This window comes from Macrobrachium rosenbergii, chromosome 25 (genome assembly GCF_040412425.1).
Source record: "Macrobrachium rosenbergii isolate ZJJX-2024 chromosome 25, ASM4041242v1, whole genome shotgun sequence".
NCBI classification, from domain to species: domain Eukaryota; kingdom Metazoa; phylum Arthropoda; class Malacostraca; order Decapoda; family Palaemonidae; genus Macrobrachium; species Macrobrachium rosenbergii.
The window spans coordinates 12809019-12821984 of record NC_089765.1 but is presented as its reverse complement, the minus strand read 5'-3'; the positions used below and the strand labels follow the sequence as shown (position 1 = coordinate 12821984).

Here is a 12966-nt window from a genome sequence, read left to right as displayed (position 1 = left end):
ATTTCAATAAATAAATAAACAAATATAGCAACATATATTTAAACCGAAATTAAAGATAATACATCGGAACTCGATTAATGAATTATTCATATCGTATTGACAAAAATTCTTGTTCGATGAAAGTACTGTGCTGACATCACACCCAAAAGTACAATTTTAAATCCATGGTAAATCTTTCATTTTTATAAGAGCCAATATACAAGCGATATTTTTATAATGAAGAAACAAGGTGATGATATAGCGTACACACGTAAACCAATAAATAAACAAATGACGTCATGTATTTTCAAGCGAGTGTCCATTACGGCCAACCACACTGCCACTGTCGGACTGATGGTCTCTCCTCGTTATTTATTGTGTTATTTTACGCTTACTAAGTGACGTCACTCGTATATCGTCCCAAATTCGTAAAGTTCGTTATATCTACGTTTCTACGGCTCTCCAATTCCATCGGTTTTACTTAGAATGATGCCGGTAAGTGCCGTTAATGAACTTTTTCTCTTAACGAAAACTTGAAAACAGTTCGTGTTTGTTGGTGGCATGGCGGGAAGGGGAGTTGCCATGTCGTATTTAAAAGTAGAATCTTATGCCAATTTTAACAAACTGAGAGGATTATTTTATAATTCATTATCAAAATATGAAAGGCCTGCATTTTAAAAGCTATTTCGTGCGATCTTTGTGAATTGAGCGTGAAAATGAATGCCGAAATAAGAGTAAACGACACTAAGAACACGTTCGTTATTTTGGATGCATAATATTTCGATCTTTTTCATACGTTATCAAATTGAACGACCCACAGAATTTCATTATTATTATAATTACTGTCACTGTTTTATCTCGCCTCTTTAAGCCCCAAAATTGAATATGAACCAACCAGTATTACACCATGCACAATTAAAACAAAACGTAATAATTACATATATGTGATGAAATGTAATTGTAAGGTGGTTGAACAACCATTTCGTAATGTTTCGGTCACGACACTTGATCGCGATTAAGCAGTTGCTAAATGAAAGTTACAAATTCACAGTGATAAAATATTACAGAAAAATACTTTTATTTCTGTTGCTGAGGGGCTTTTGTAATATGAGTGTCATTGCTACATATTTATATAAGGAATTCCCAAAGGAATCTAGATAAATAAAAGGTTAATTTGAAATATTTCCAGATATTTCTTTTTATTTTATTTATATTTACAACAGAAATGCCACTTGTTTTAGTAAATGTAGAACTATATATATCTTCTTATACAGTATTAGAAATTCATTTTAATGCGGTATGGTGTTATGATCAACTTAACATGAATTTATTTGTACACAGTGATGATCCATCAATAATATATTCCCTTTCCCAAATGTGAAATTGAAGCAATTATGTTTTTATCCTTATTATTTCTCAGAGACAGCTTTGAAAATTTAAACCAGAGAAATATTTACTTGTTTTCATTGCTAACAAGGACAATGGCTGTTTACACAAACGAAACTGTTACCGGAAATAATAAATAGCAGAAAATGTCCCAAGAAAAATTGAAAGAGAGAACATACTTTTATATGAGAACAAAATAACAGATAATGGAATTAAATTTGTCCGTTTTCACTTTATAAAGAGTTTTAGTCATATTGACATCAATACTTTAGAAATTGGTTCAAGTTTTTAATGCCTAAAAACCTACGAATGGTTAAAACGATTCCCTTTGGGATTACTGTTGTTGTTTTACTGGGTACCCTATGCCACTAAAATCCCACATACTTATAAATAGAGAAAATATTCAAAATTTTTGCTACCTTTTTGAACAAGACCATTTATGTTGTGTAACCCTGCAGTTTTTAAATTATTGCAATCGGATAAATTTGGCTCTCGGTAACCCTTATAGGAGTAAACGTCTAATGATTTTAGATTAACCTTGATTGGGTATCACAATTTCAATGCATATTTTACAGTGTTGTGTAGGCCTGCAGTTGTTGTTAAATGACATTAATCAGATAAACTTACTTTTTAGTAACCCTGTAGGTAGTAAAAGATAATTATGTTAGATTAACCTTGATTGTTATCACAATTTCCATGCTTATTTTACTGCCTGGGTTGTTTAGGCCTACAGTTGTCGAATGACTTTGATCAGATACACTGCTCTCTTTCTTTTCAGAACAGGGGTAAGGCAAAAGGCGACTACTGCCAGGCGTGTGATGTCCTGTACAGCGACACGAGGAGACCACGCGTCTTGAACTGTGGCCACAGTCTCTGCAGCAGCTGCCTAACTTCCAAGATTACAACCAAGGTTCTCTCTTGTCCATTTTGCAGCGCAGAGTTCAGGGCAGCGAGCCTGGCAGACATCCCGATCAATTACAGCTTAGAGAGCTGCATCTCGGCCATTAGGAAGATGAGACCTAGCTTAGCCCCCGAGGCAACCCAGCCAGAGCAGAGAAGTTTCAACGTGCAGGAGTTAATCGACTATCAAAAGCAGAGTGCCCAGGATCTCCTCCTTTCCTCCAAGGACTTAGCGGAGGACCTGACAAAATACCGCGACTTCTTGAACAAGAACTTGAAAGAGCACGAGGAAGCCAGGAGGATGATTCAGGACAGGGCCGATGAACACAGGACTATATCCCACAGATTGCACTTGGAGCAAGGTTCTGTCATGGAAGAGAAGAAGAAGCTTGATACTCTCATTGAAAAACTGAGAGGTGTTTTACGCAAGCTGGACAATATTTATTTAGATGATGAGGTTGCTGCTGGTATGACCTCGGTCACGAACTTGTACCGTGAACTTGCCAGCAGTGTAGACTCATGCCAAGAGGATTATCCTGACTTTGAAATTAATATTTTTCGAAAGGTGATGTTTAAACTTCATGTTTTATTTATATATATCTGGAGTTTCATGTTAAATACTCCTCTCTGGGGGTATTGCCTTTTTGTCATGTTGCTGTAACAGTATTCAGTCCCATTCATCAGAGAAAGTCATGATATATTTGTTTAAACAAGTTATGCACCAGAGAACTATTAGATTTTTTCCTCATTCGTTAGAGAGATTCATGTTAAGTGATTTTTAATACATTTTTAAACAATACGCACTACAGAACTTAATAATCATTTTTTCTAACAGGTGCTGGCAAGTTCCATGAACATAATATATGGGGAAGATTTTGAGTACGTAAAAGGAGGTGCATACGTGCGCCAATGTCCATTCGAAGATCCCAGAATTATGGAAAAGCTCAAAATGTGCAGAATAGAGTGTATTGTCAAAGTGAGTACTTGAATCACCTTCCTTTTAGCTCCAATTTAAAGAACTTATCCTTTCAGATATTCAGCGGTGGCAAACTGCCTTCTCGACAATAGCAATTTTGAGTTTACATTACACTTATGTAATTTTAAAGTTTGGGAGGAATAGCTGATAAATAAACTTGAAATATTTTTGCGTTTCCTGTTGCAGTGTTGGAGAGTAAGATACTCTGCAGCAGTACCTGAATTGCCATCTTAAAAAGATGCAATGAATCTAATCAATTAGGAGCAACAATGGGCTTTTACAATGAGGAGACCACTTTTGAAAGAGTGTGTCAGCTCATGGGAGAATCTGGCATGGACAGTCTTGCTAAGGTGGTACACACCATTATATCTGAACATTAAGAGTTTTATCCTGTCTTTATAGAATGTCAACTGATGTTCATTTTCCCTCAGTGGTATTCAGCTTAGATTGTGAGAGATAATTGACCACTCTGTGTTATGGTCACAGAGCAAATTCCTTTCTTTTCTCATATTTGATGCTCGTGTGATGATCTTCCTTTTAGCTGACAGCATGTTTTTCTTCAACCCTAGTTGGAAAGATAGGCATATATATATGAAGAACAGTATTTGATCCAGGAATTCATTGACCTCCCGTGTGGGTTCTCCAAGATCACTAGATATTTCATTTATTAACAGTAGTCAGCTCAAGGAACTGTACTTATTTTTATTATTTGAACAGAAAATAATTAAAATTCAAAAGCTTTAAAACCTTAGCATCTACTGTTTATTGTACTTCTTTTTGTATTTCCTGTCATCCTCTGTAATTTTTTCCAAATGGACACCACATTCTTTGGAAGCTTGAATTTCAAGCCTGCAAGCCTGTTCCTTATGAATAGGGTTCACCTTCTGAAGAATGATGGTAAAAAGAAAATGTCTCTGCAAATGCAGTAATTTTACGTCCAATACTTTTATTTATATAGGTCGTGTTTTAGCTTTTACCCTAATGACTGTGTGTATCAACAGGTGGATAACCTCAAATCAGATGTGGAGACATGGAAGGAGAGGATACGCAGGTATAAGTTGGTTGCAGTATCCTGGGATGAAGGACGAAGGAGGATGGCATACATCAAGAAGAAGGATGACAAAATATACTTGGATTGCTTGTACGATGGCTTTCCACATCCTGGGAATTATGTAATAACGGTAAGTTAATTAACACACGGCCTTCTCGTGGGTTAGCGTTTCTTCCGCACCATATGCTATTTTATTTATGTTTGGGAAAGGTAACTGGTAGTCTTATAAGTAACCAAGTATTTCTGCTTACACCATTCCTACTAGATCTTAAGGTCATAAGAAATTGTTTGTTTACTCTTTATGAAGACATTTGACATTGCCATTTATTTCCAGCACAAGGAGATTCTCACCTGTGTGAAGAGTGACCCAACAGTCGTATTTTTGGAGATAACGTGGGACTACGAAACAAAAGGACGCATTCATATTGAACTGTGCCCTGACAACCCCCTGGCCCAGCATTTCAAGGGACTCTGCACTGGGGAACTAGGGCCCACTTACTTGAAAATGAAGCTCAACAACGTCGTTCACCCAGGTAGTGTAGCGGAAAGAATAACGAGTGGACCATGCAAGGGTAGCTTTTTCCACGGTGATATATCACAGGATACACTGGGTTTCAACAGTGCAATGTACAAATGTCAAGCCGACCAAGGGATTATCTGGATGGACACCAGTCTATCTTTCTCCATTCTTACTGGCGTAGGTCGAGGCTGCATCTACAATAACGTCTTTGGACAAGTGACGGATGGCCTCGACTTGCTCCTAAGTTCTGCCAAAAGGATCAAGCAAGGACTCTGCGAGGTTGCAATAAACAACATTGGTGTCATATTGGATATCTAAGCTTCAGTACGAGGTAAAACTAGTCGCTTCATTTTTATTTTTTATTTTTGCTCCACTTTTTGAGACTTGAGGAACTTTTTATTTTATTAGATATTTTAAATTGTAATTAAGTTTAAGATGAATTTTGAACTCCGTGTGTTTTTTTAGCTTGTCAGTTAATGTAATAGGAAAGTAAATATAGTTCCTTCGTTTTATATTGTGGTTTGTGCACTTACAATGAGAGGTTACATTTAGTGTATGTTTAGTATGCAGTTAGTTTAGTTATGGTGAAAGAATAAAATCAGTGGTGCTTTCATTTGGTAAAATTTGTTAATAAATGTGGTAAATTTGATCATTTTACCAAGGAAAAACCATTGTGGATCATTAATTGACAGTGTAAAGTCCCATTATGCCCTACAAGCATTAGCAAGTCTATTAAATTGTGAACAAATGATTCAAAAGTCATATGCATATCTCCCCTTCTCTCTCTCTCTCTCTCTCTCTCTCTCTCTCTCTCTCTCTCTCTCTCTCTCTCTCTCTCTCTCTCTCTATATATATATATATATATATATATATATATATATATATGTGTGTGTGTGTGTGTGTGTGTGTGTGTGTGTGTGTGTGTGTGTGTGTTTGTATGTGTAAAAGTATCAAGTCTGAAATATCTAGCTTTATAATTATCAGAACCTAAATTCATTTTAATACATTGTATATTCTAGGTGTTTGTATCAGATTGTTTATAATGCTTCTCCTAGACTTTTAGTCCATTTTCATTTGATATATGTAAATACCAATGGCTACAATATGAAGAGAGATATACAGAAAAATAAACTACTTGAAAAAATGGCTAAGAAATCAACAAAATTATATAAGGTTTGAAGTGTTTTGAATCTGTCTCAAGGCAGGCAGCATTCGATTCGTCGAAATGTTTTCCAAGTCGAGATGATTACAGATAAATTTAATAGTCGTTATTTATGTACTTAATTATGCACTGAAAGAAACCAGTATATCAAATTTTGAAATCTTAGATGATTTGAATTTTCTTCCATTAAATCAGTGACTAATTCTCTCCTGCGAGTCAAACTAATTATAATTGAATTCGTTAGTCATTGTGTAATTAAATATAATCAGTTATGCTCTAAGATAAACCAGCATATCATTTATTAAGATAATTATTAAATCACTTGGAACCAACTGACTCTAGCTAGCCAGTCGTGGCTGTGGTGACAGCTCGGTTTAGCCTATACATAGATTGTCAGTTGTTTTATGATTATTTATTAATTATTATTATTCACTTATGCTTTACACCCTACTGCTTAGCCCATCGAGTGGTGTTAGCCAGCTCGACGTAGGCGTAGACCTAGGCTTAGGTTACAGTCTAACCTGTGCTGTGAAACAGCACATAAACATTTAATTTAAGCCGATCGAGACCACAGGTCTACCCCAAAGCCAAATCAAAAAGTCCTTCAAAAGAAGGCATCGTGCTTACCCCATACAAAAATGGGAAAAAAGCACGTTAAAAGAAGAAGAAGAAGAAGAAGTCAGATAGGTTATTTATGTCAGTTTTATGCCTATTAGCAGCAGTTATCTGATAACTAGAGTCAGTCATAACCTAATAGTATTATATAGGCCTACGTAGACTTAGGCTCATTTGGGTAGCATAGGCCTAACAGCATTGCATACTTAAGCAGTAGGCTGGTTAGGTTGGGAAGCTTTAAATGTTTAATTAATTTAATTATGTGGTGTTTGTAACAATGGCTTTTTGTGCTGTTGGGTAGTAGTATGCAGAATACGGAGACAGGGATCTGGGTAAAACGTGACTTTAGTTGGGCGGCCTGATTCCCGCCCCGCCCGGCCACGTCGGGGCACATCACCCCAAGTTAGGTTAGGTAGGTAAGATCTGGTTAGGTCAGGACCTGCCGTTATAGGAAAGGTTATATCCATTTATGTGTGAGGAACCTGCCCTGATCGAGGACTGGCGGGAATCAGGCCGCACAACTAAAGTAAAGTTTTACTGGGATTTATATCTGATATTCATTGTTACTTTGGGAGGGTGTCCAGTGGGGGGAAAAGCCCCTCCCCAAGCCAGGTTAGGGCACAGCACCTTAAGTCAGGTTAGGAATGTATATAATTCCTGATTAGGTCAGGGCACAAAGCTATGTTGAAGCTTAGGTTACTTGGGTCTCTCTCTCTCTCTCTCTCTCTCTCTCTCTCTCTCTCTCTCTCTCTCTCTCTCTCTCTCTCTCTCTCTCTCTCTCTCTCTCTCTCGGTCAGGGCACAGCGCCCTAAGTGAGGTTGGGAACGTAATACCTGGTTAGGTCAGGGCACATACGTTTGTTAGAGGTTAGGTTACTGTTGGGCTCTCTCTCTCTCACTAGGAAAGTTAGGCATGGCGCTCTAAGTCAGGTTAGGTCATGATCCAGCATTCTAAGAAAGGTTAGGTTGGGCCCATTTTCATGTTGGACAGGCTGACCGTCGCCGTAGCCTAGCAGAGGCCTAACCTGTTAGAGTAGCCTATATGTATCAATGTATCATGGAGAATATACCTTGCATTTAGAATTGTATTGTATTTTATTAATGGTAATTTTTTTGTAGGCTACAATTTTTTTCATTTGAAATCCATTCAAGTGAATATTTTCCATGCACACGAAGTAACGTCACTGTTATGCCTTGCTAGTTCTCAATAGTATTTTTATTAATTCTGGTTTCTCCTTAATGGCCTTTGCAGATTGAAGCACAGTTAAACGTTTGAGGTATATGACGAGACTCCTTATAATTTTATTGTTTTTATCATTTGCCCGAATAAGATAATGAATATGCATTCATTGTGAATATGCATTCATTGTAAACGTTATCCAATAAAACATAAGTAAATCCACAGTGACAAGAGGTAACAAATCATTAAGATTAGGAGATATGGTAGCAGTTTTTAAATTATAAAAATTGTAATTAAAAATTTAAAAATGGATTTGGGTATTCATATTCATGCATTTGACAGTTATTCAAGTCATTATGATTTGTGTGCGCTGTACATTTATTCCGTGTAGAGGTCTCTCTCATTATTTAATAGTAAATACTAGAAAGAATTGGTAGATGATATAGGAAGAAAATAGGCCAATAAATGAAATTAGTGCCTAATTGACTGGTTACAGTTCAAGATATGGCTGATTTATATTCATGGTGACCATATTAATTCATCAGTTATGGCTTCCTGTTATATTAATGTATCAGGAATCATCGCTGCATTTGCAGTTAGCCAAGAATACATGGAGAGTCAAGTCCCAAGCCTGGGTAATCATCATTAAATGTTAGTATATATAATTATTGGAAACTACCTTTAAATTAATGAGACTTCTGATTTCATAGCTAACTCTGGTTTTATTTTAGAATACGTATTTTACAAAGACTTTGGATAGGTACGTAAGAGTGAAGATCAGCACCCTAGGATAGGTGAGGTTAATGGAAGGTTAGGTTAGGATGCATCCCTGATGAAATGTATCTTTGATTTCATTGTAGGGTCGAGTTCAGTCTCATCCATTTCCTTAATTACCATCCAAGTTTTACTGAACTTTGTGTATCCCTTCACATTTAGCCTAAGTACTGTACCACAGTTTAACCGGATCACGACTTAATGAATTTAGCTAGTAGGGCTGGCCCAAGGGACTTTTAAATTCTCCATTTTAAAGTTTAGATTTATGGATTAAATTACAGCATTTTAAAAATTTTATAATTGGGTTAATTTCGAATGGTGATTGACAAAATTTCTTTTTTTCCAAAACTTTGACATTTGTTGTTAATTATTTTGGACATTGACACCAAAAATGTTTTAACTGTTATTTTACTGTTACTTTACATTATGTGCATAAAGGGATGGGATCATGTAGGCTACTCATCAAAATATCGAGGGTCAGAATTACTCATTTGTGCCAAGCCTTTTTAATACAATGAATTCCATTTTTAAGTGTTAGGCTTGATAGTGCAAGGATGGTATGACGCATTTTCAGTTGTTAAACAGTCATCGGCGTCATTTTAAATGATTTTGTAAAATCAGCCTTAACTTAAATGGGGTTAGAGATACAAGTTCTTTCCACTCATCTGTCCTATGCTTTCTGCCTGGACTCCTATCAAGTGTATGTGTTCCTTTGTTGTACTAAATAATCACTTGACATGAGTGACTGGTCATAGTAGTTAAGGTTTGGCTTGCAACATACACCAGTTTTCATACTTTTTCACATATACATAGGTTTCCTCCATTAATGTGTATTGGTTTTAGTTTATTGTTTATATTAAGAAATAAATAAACTTGTAAATATCATAAAGAATTGATAGATTTAATTTCATTACAGTGTATATAATGTTAACTTTGGAAAATATCTCCAAAATGTGTTTTTTGTCAAGTTTACAACTGACATCTTATATAGGTAACAGTGCACGGTAATCTTAACAGTTTCACAATTAGCATTGATTTTGCTGTGAGTTTGTTTTATATTAAGAGTTTCTCTGTTTTTTTCTAATTTGTCTTTCTGCAGGAAAGGATCACATAATAATTGTCCTATATTATTTCAAGGACAGGTATAGACAGATTCAGGAGCTTTTTCATTTTACTAATACTTGTATAAAAAGGATTATGTATGCACACAGGAATTTTAAAATGTGGCTGTTAACATTTCATTGCAGTTCAACGTAGCTTGGTCTCAATGCAAGTCAGAGATGGACTGAATTGAAAAGCAGCTTCGGTCATATTCATGTGGAGGTGGAAGGCGTGAAGTAGATTCTAATCCTACATGGATGGTTCTTTCGCATTCATTGTTAATTGGCTGGCTCCTCCTCCATGTGAATCAGGTAACTGACTGTGAAGGGCTGTGATATCAATGACTGCTGACCGGGGGATGGTTTGGGGTAATCTGCAGGTCTGGTTCTTCAAGGCGCCTTGTTTGGGGTCTTGGGTGGTGGATTCATTCTCTTGAAATGTAGTTGTTACTGTAACAGGTTTTTTTTATGTTCGTAGGCAAAATGAATGGCTTTGGTGTTACAATGAAGGAGGGTTTTCTTTTAAAACGAGGAATGCTCTTCAGATACGTAGGCTGGGGCTATCCTGTGTGTTGTCAGTGACATTCTTATTAGGTATCAAGACTTTACATGTCAGTCGAATGTTGCGCTGGTCGTCATAGTGCCTTCCGATGGCACCTTCTTGAACAAGACATGAAATCCTCATAGAGAGGGACACCACAGTCACCTGAATATAGGCTCGCACCAGGCATCCCTAGGCATGGCGTGTCTGAGGATGTTCCAGGGGTTCACATTGGGATGACCACACTCTCTCTCCAAAAGGATTTTGTGTCATGTTCAAGATGTCATCAGAAGGCACTAGAATGACCAGCACAAAGTTAAACTAGCCCGTCGAGACTTGATACCAAGTCTCGTCGACAGTGCAAAGGACAGCAGCTACCTACACATCCTAGAAGCCTTCTCTGTTTTAAAAGAAAAGTCCTTCTTCAAGGTAATGCAGGAGCCATTCCTTTTCCTTAAGAAATCAGGAAACACGTCACAGTGGCAACCACATTTCACAGGAATGACGTCACTAACTAAGGCCCCTTACAAGACACCCTGAAGAACAGAACCAGACCAGATTATCCTGATCCAACACTGTCAAGAGGTCATCAAGATTATGGCCAAGGACCATTGCCCTTCATAATCAGTTACCTGGTTCACTTGGAAGAGGCACCAGCCAATTAACGAGCAACAGAGAACCACCCACGTAGGATAAGAACTTAATGCAAGCCTGCCACCTCTGCAAAGTACAACCAAAAACTGCTTTTTAAATTCAGTACCTCTCTGACTTCCATTGAGACTATGCTGTGTTGAACTGCAGTGAAAGGCTAACAGCCATATTTCATATTTGCATATGTAGCCTACTTTAATTGTACATATATACTATTATTAAAATGAAAATGTTCCTGATTTTGTCTGTTACTTCTCTTTTGTGGAATGAATACAGGACAATTACTTACATGATCTTTTCCTTACAGAAGAAAGACTTAACAGAGAAACATTATTATAAAATACACTGCTATTTTCTCATGACTTCATGACAAACTACATCCACATTACTTGTAAATTCACCTTCATTCCTTATCGTCTAGCCTGGGGAAATAAGAAAGTATTATTATTAACATTTCCTTTATTGATAAATTTAAAATAAATACCAGTTACCATTTAAGGAATTTGCGTCCATGTGTCCACTTGTCTTTCATTAATCCAAAAAAAAATATAATCAGCAAAGGCATCCAAGCTTATATGGATTTAGAAACAAATTTCATACCAATGTTGAACTTTCCTTTTTTGTAGATTTGAATAAGGTTTTAATTCCTGGGAATAATAAACTTCAAAGGCATATTATTACGTTAGCTGCGGGGGTTTATACCTCATTAGACTCACCTTTATACAAATGCATCACCCTATATTAAACAAAGTAGAAAAAATTTCCACACAGAACTTGTAAACTCTAAATTTAACACGTACGAATAATTACCAAATTTATATCACACATTTGTTCACATACGAATTGTGTTCTACAGTATGTGTTTAGCTCAATACAGTCAGTACTACAATGAAAGGGAAGAGTATTTTACTAACCATCCTTTCTCAAAGGAAATAAAAGTGCTTGAAAGATCATACTCATCCCAAAATTGGCCTGGAAGTATGTACACTTAGCTGTACAGTACTGAGAAATTTACTAAAGTATTTTGCAAAACTAGTTCAAGTACAATTTCTGTAGAATAAGAAGCAAAATAATCCAAGGCAATTTTAAAAGTAATTTTGATAAATAAAAAATTTAAAGGACCTTTTAATACAGGGGTAATCTTTAAAAAACATTAAGTTTTAGATGAATTCCCAAATTATAAATAAACTGACATTACACATCAGACTGCACTTCTCATCTGCAATTCCCAGGAATATACAGAGCTGCAACTTACGGAAAATATGCGTAACAGAATACAGTGCTAATCATCAACAACAAATGAAAGAAAAAAAGTAAAAAAAAAAAAAAAAAAAAAAAGGAGTATTTTGAGAAAGATGAGTACCTGCAGCTAGTGACCGCAAAACACAGCGATTACAGCTCATCCTATAGCATCGTATTGGCTACACTTTGTAACTATTTTGTCACCTCGAATAACAGTCAAGAATGCAAACAGCAGCTGCAACAGTTTTGCACACAAAAACATGATATAATTCTGAAGAAATAAGAGACGGAAAAAGATATATAAAAATGTTAAAACTAAAAGATCAGGTTACTTAAATGAAGGTGTACAATAGCTGTTATTATAATACCTGAGCACTACTGCTTCCTACCGTTTGTTATTTGCAACAGAGATCCCTCATGCCTATACGATAAATGTTATCTTCAAAGTATTTCAGGATCCAAAGCTGTTATCTCTTCCATTAAAGCATTTATGAGCTAAAGTATTCATAATAAAAATTATTCTGAAAAATAAATGTATCAACGAAAAGTAAATATATTTCAAAATATCATTTGCATGACTGGATGATGATAATATGATAAATCATCACGCCTCCCGAGTTAAAGTTAGAAGCTACCATATTTGACAATCAAAATATAAGCAAGAATAAACAAAACTGCATTATGATAAATATGTTGACACCATAAGAATATTGTCTCACCCTTGAAAAGTAAATATGATCATCATACACACAATAACTCATACATGTATTTTAACAATTCTTCCTTGGCAACAAACTATGACAATAAGATTGGAAATACATCACCAGTCCTATGTTGGCCCACTATAAATGATAAAATTAAAAAAAAAAAAAAAGTCCAGACATTCAAGT

The 12966-nt window shown here is 36.0% G+C and overlaps 1 protein-coding gene across 5 annotated transcripts in view; it reads left to right on the top strand.

Moving 5' to 3' along the window:
• Positions 1-12966, top strand: part of LOC136852341 (uncharacterized) — a 60033-nt gene that overhangs the window by 39202 nt on the left and 7865 nt on the right. For 2 of the 5 annotated variants that reach the window (XM_067126911.1, XM_067126912.1), the window contains exons 5-8: positions 2144-2830; positions 3101-3241; positions 4243-4422; positions 4627-5143. In XM_067126911.1, coding sequence (XP_066983012.1) covers positions 2378-2830; positions 3101-3241; positions 4243-4422; positions 4627-5130 — 1278 coding nt within the window. In that variant the 5' untranslated portion in view covers positions 2144-2377 and the 3' untranslated portion in view covers positions 5131-5143. Of the gene's footprint in view, positions 1-298; positions 475-2143; positions 2831-3100; positions 3242-4242; positions 4423-4626; positions 5144-7840; positions 9441-12966 lie in introns of those variants that run through there. The other 3 variants (XM_067126909.1, XM_067126913.1, XM_067126910.1) reach the window with 3 other exon arrangements.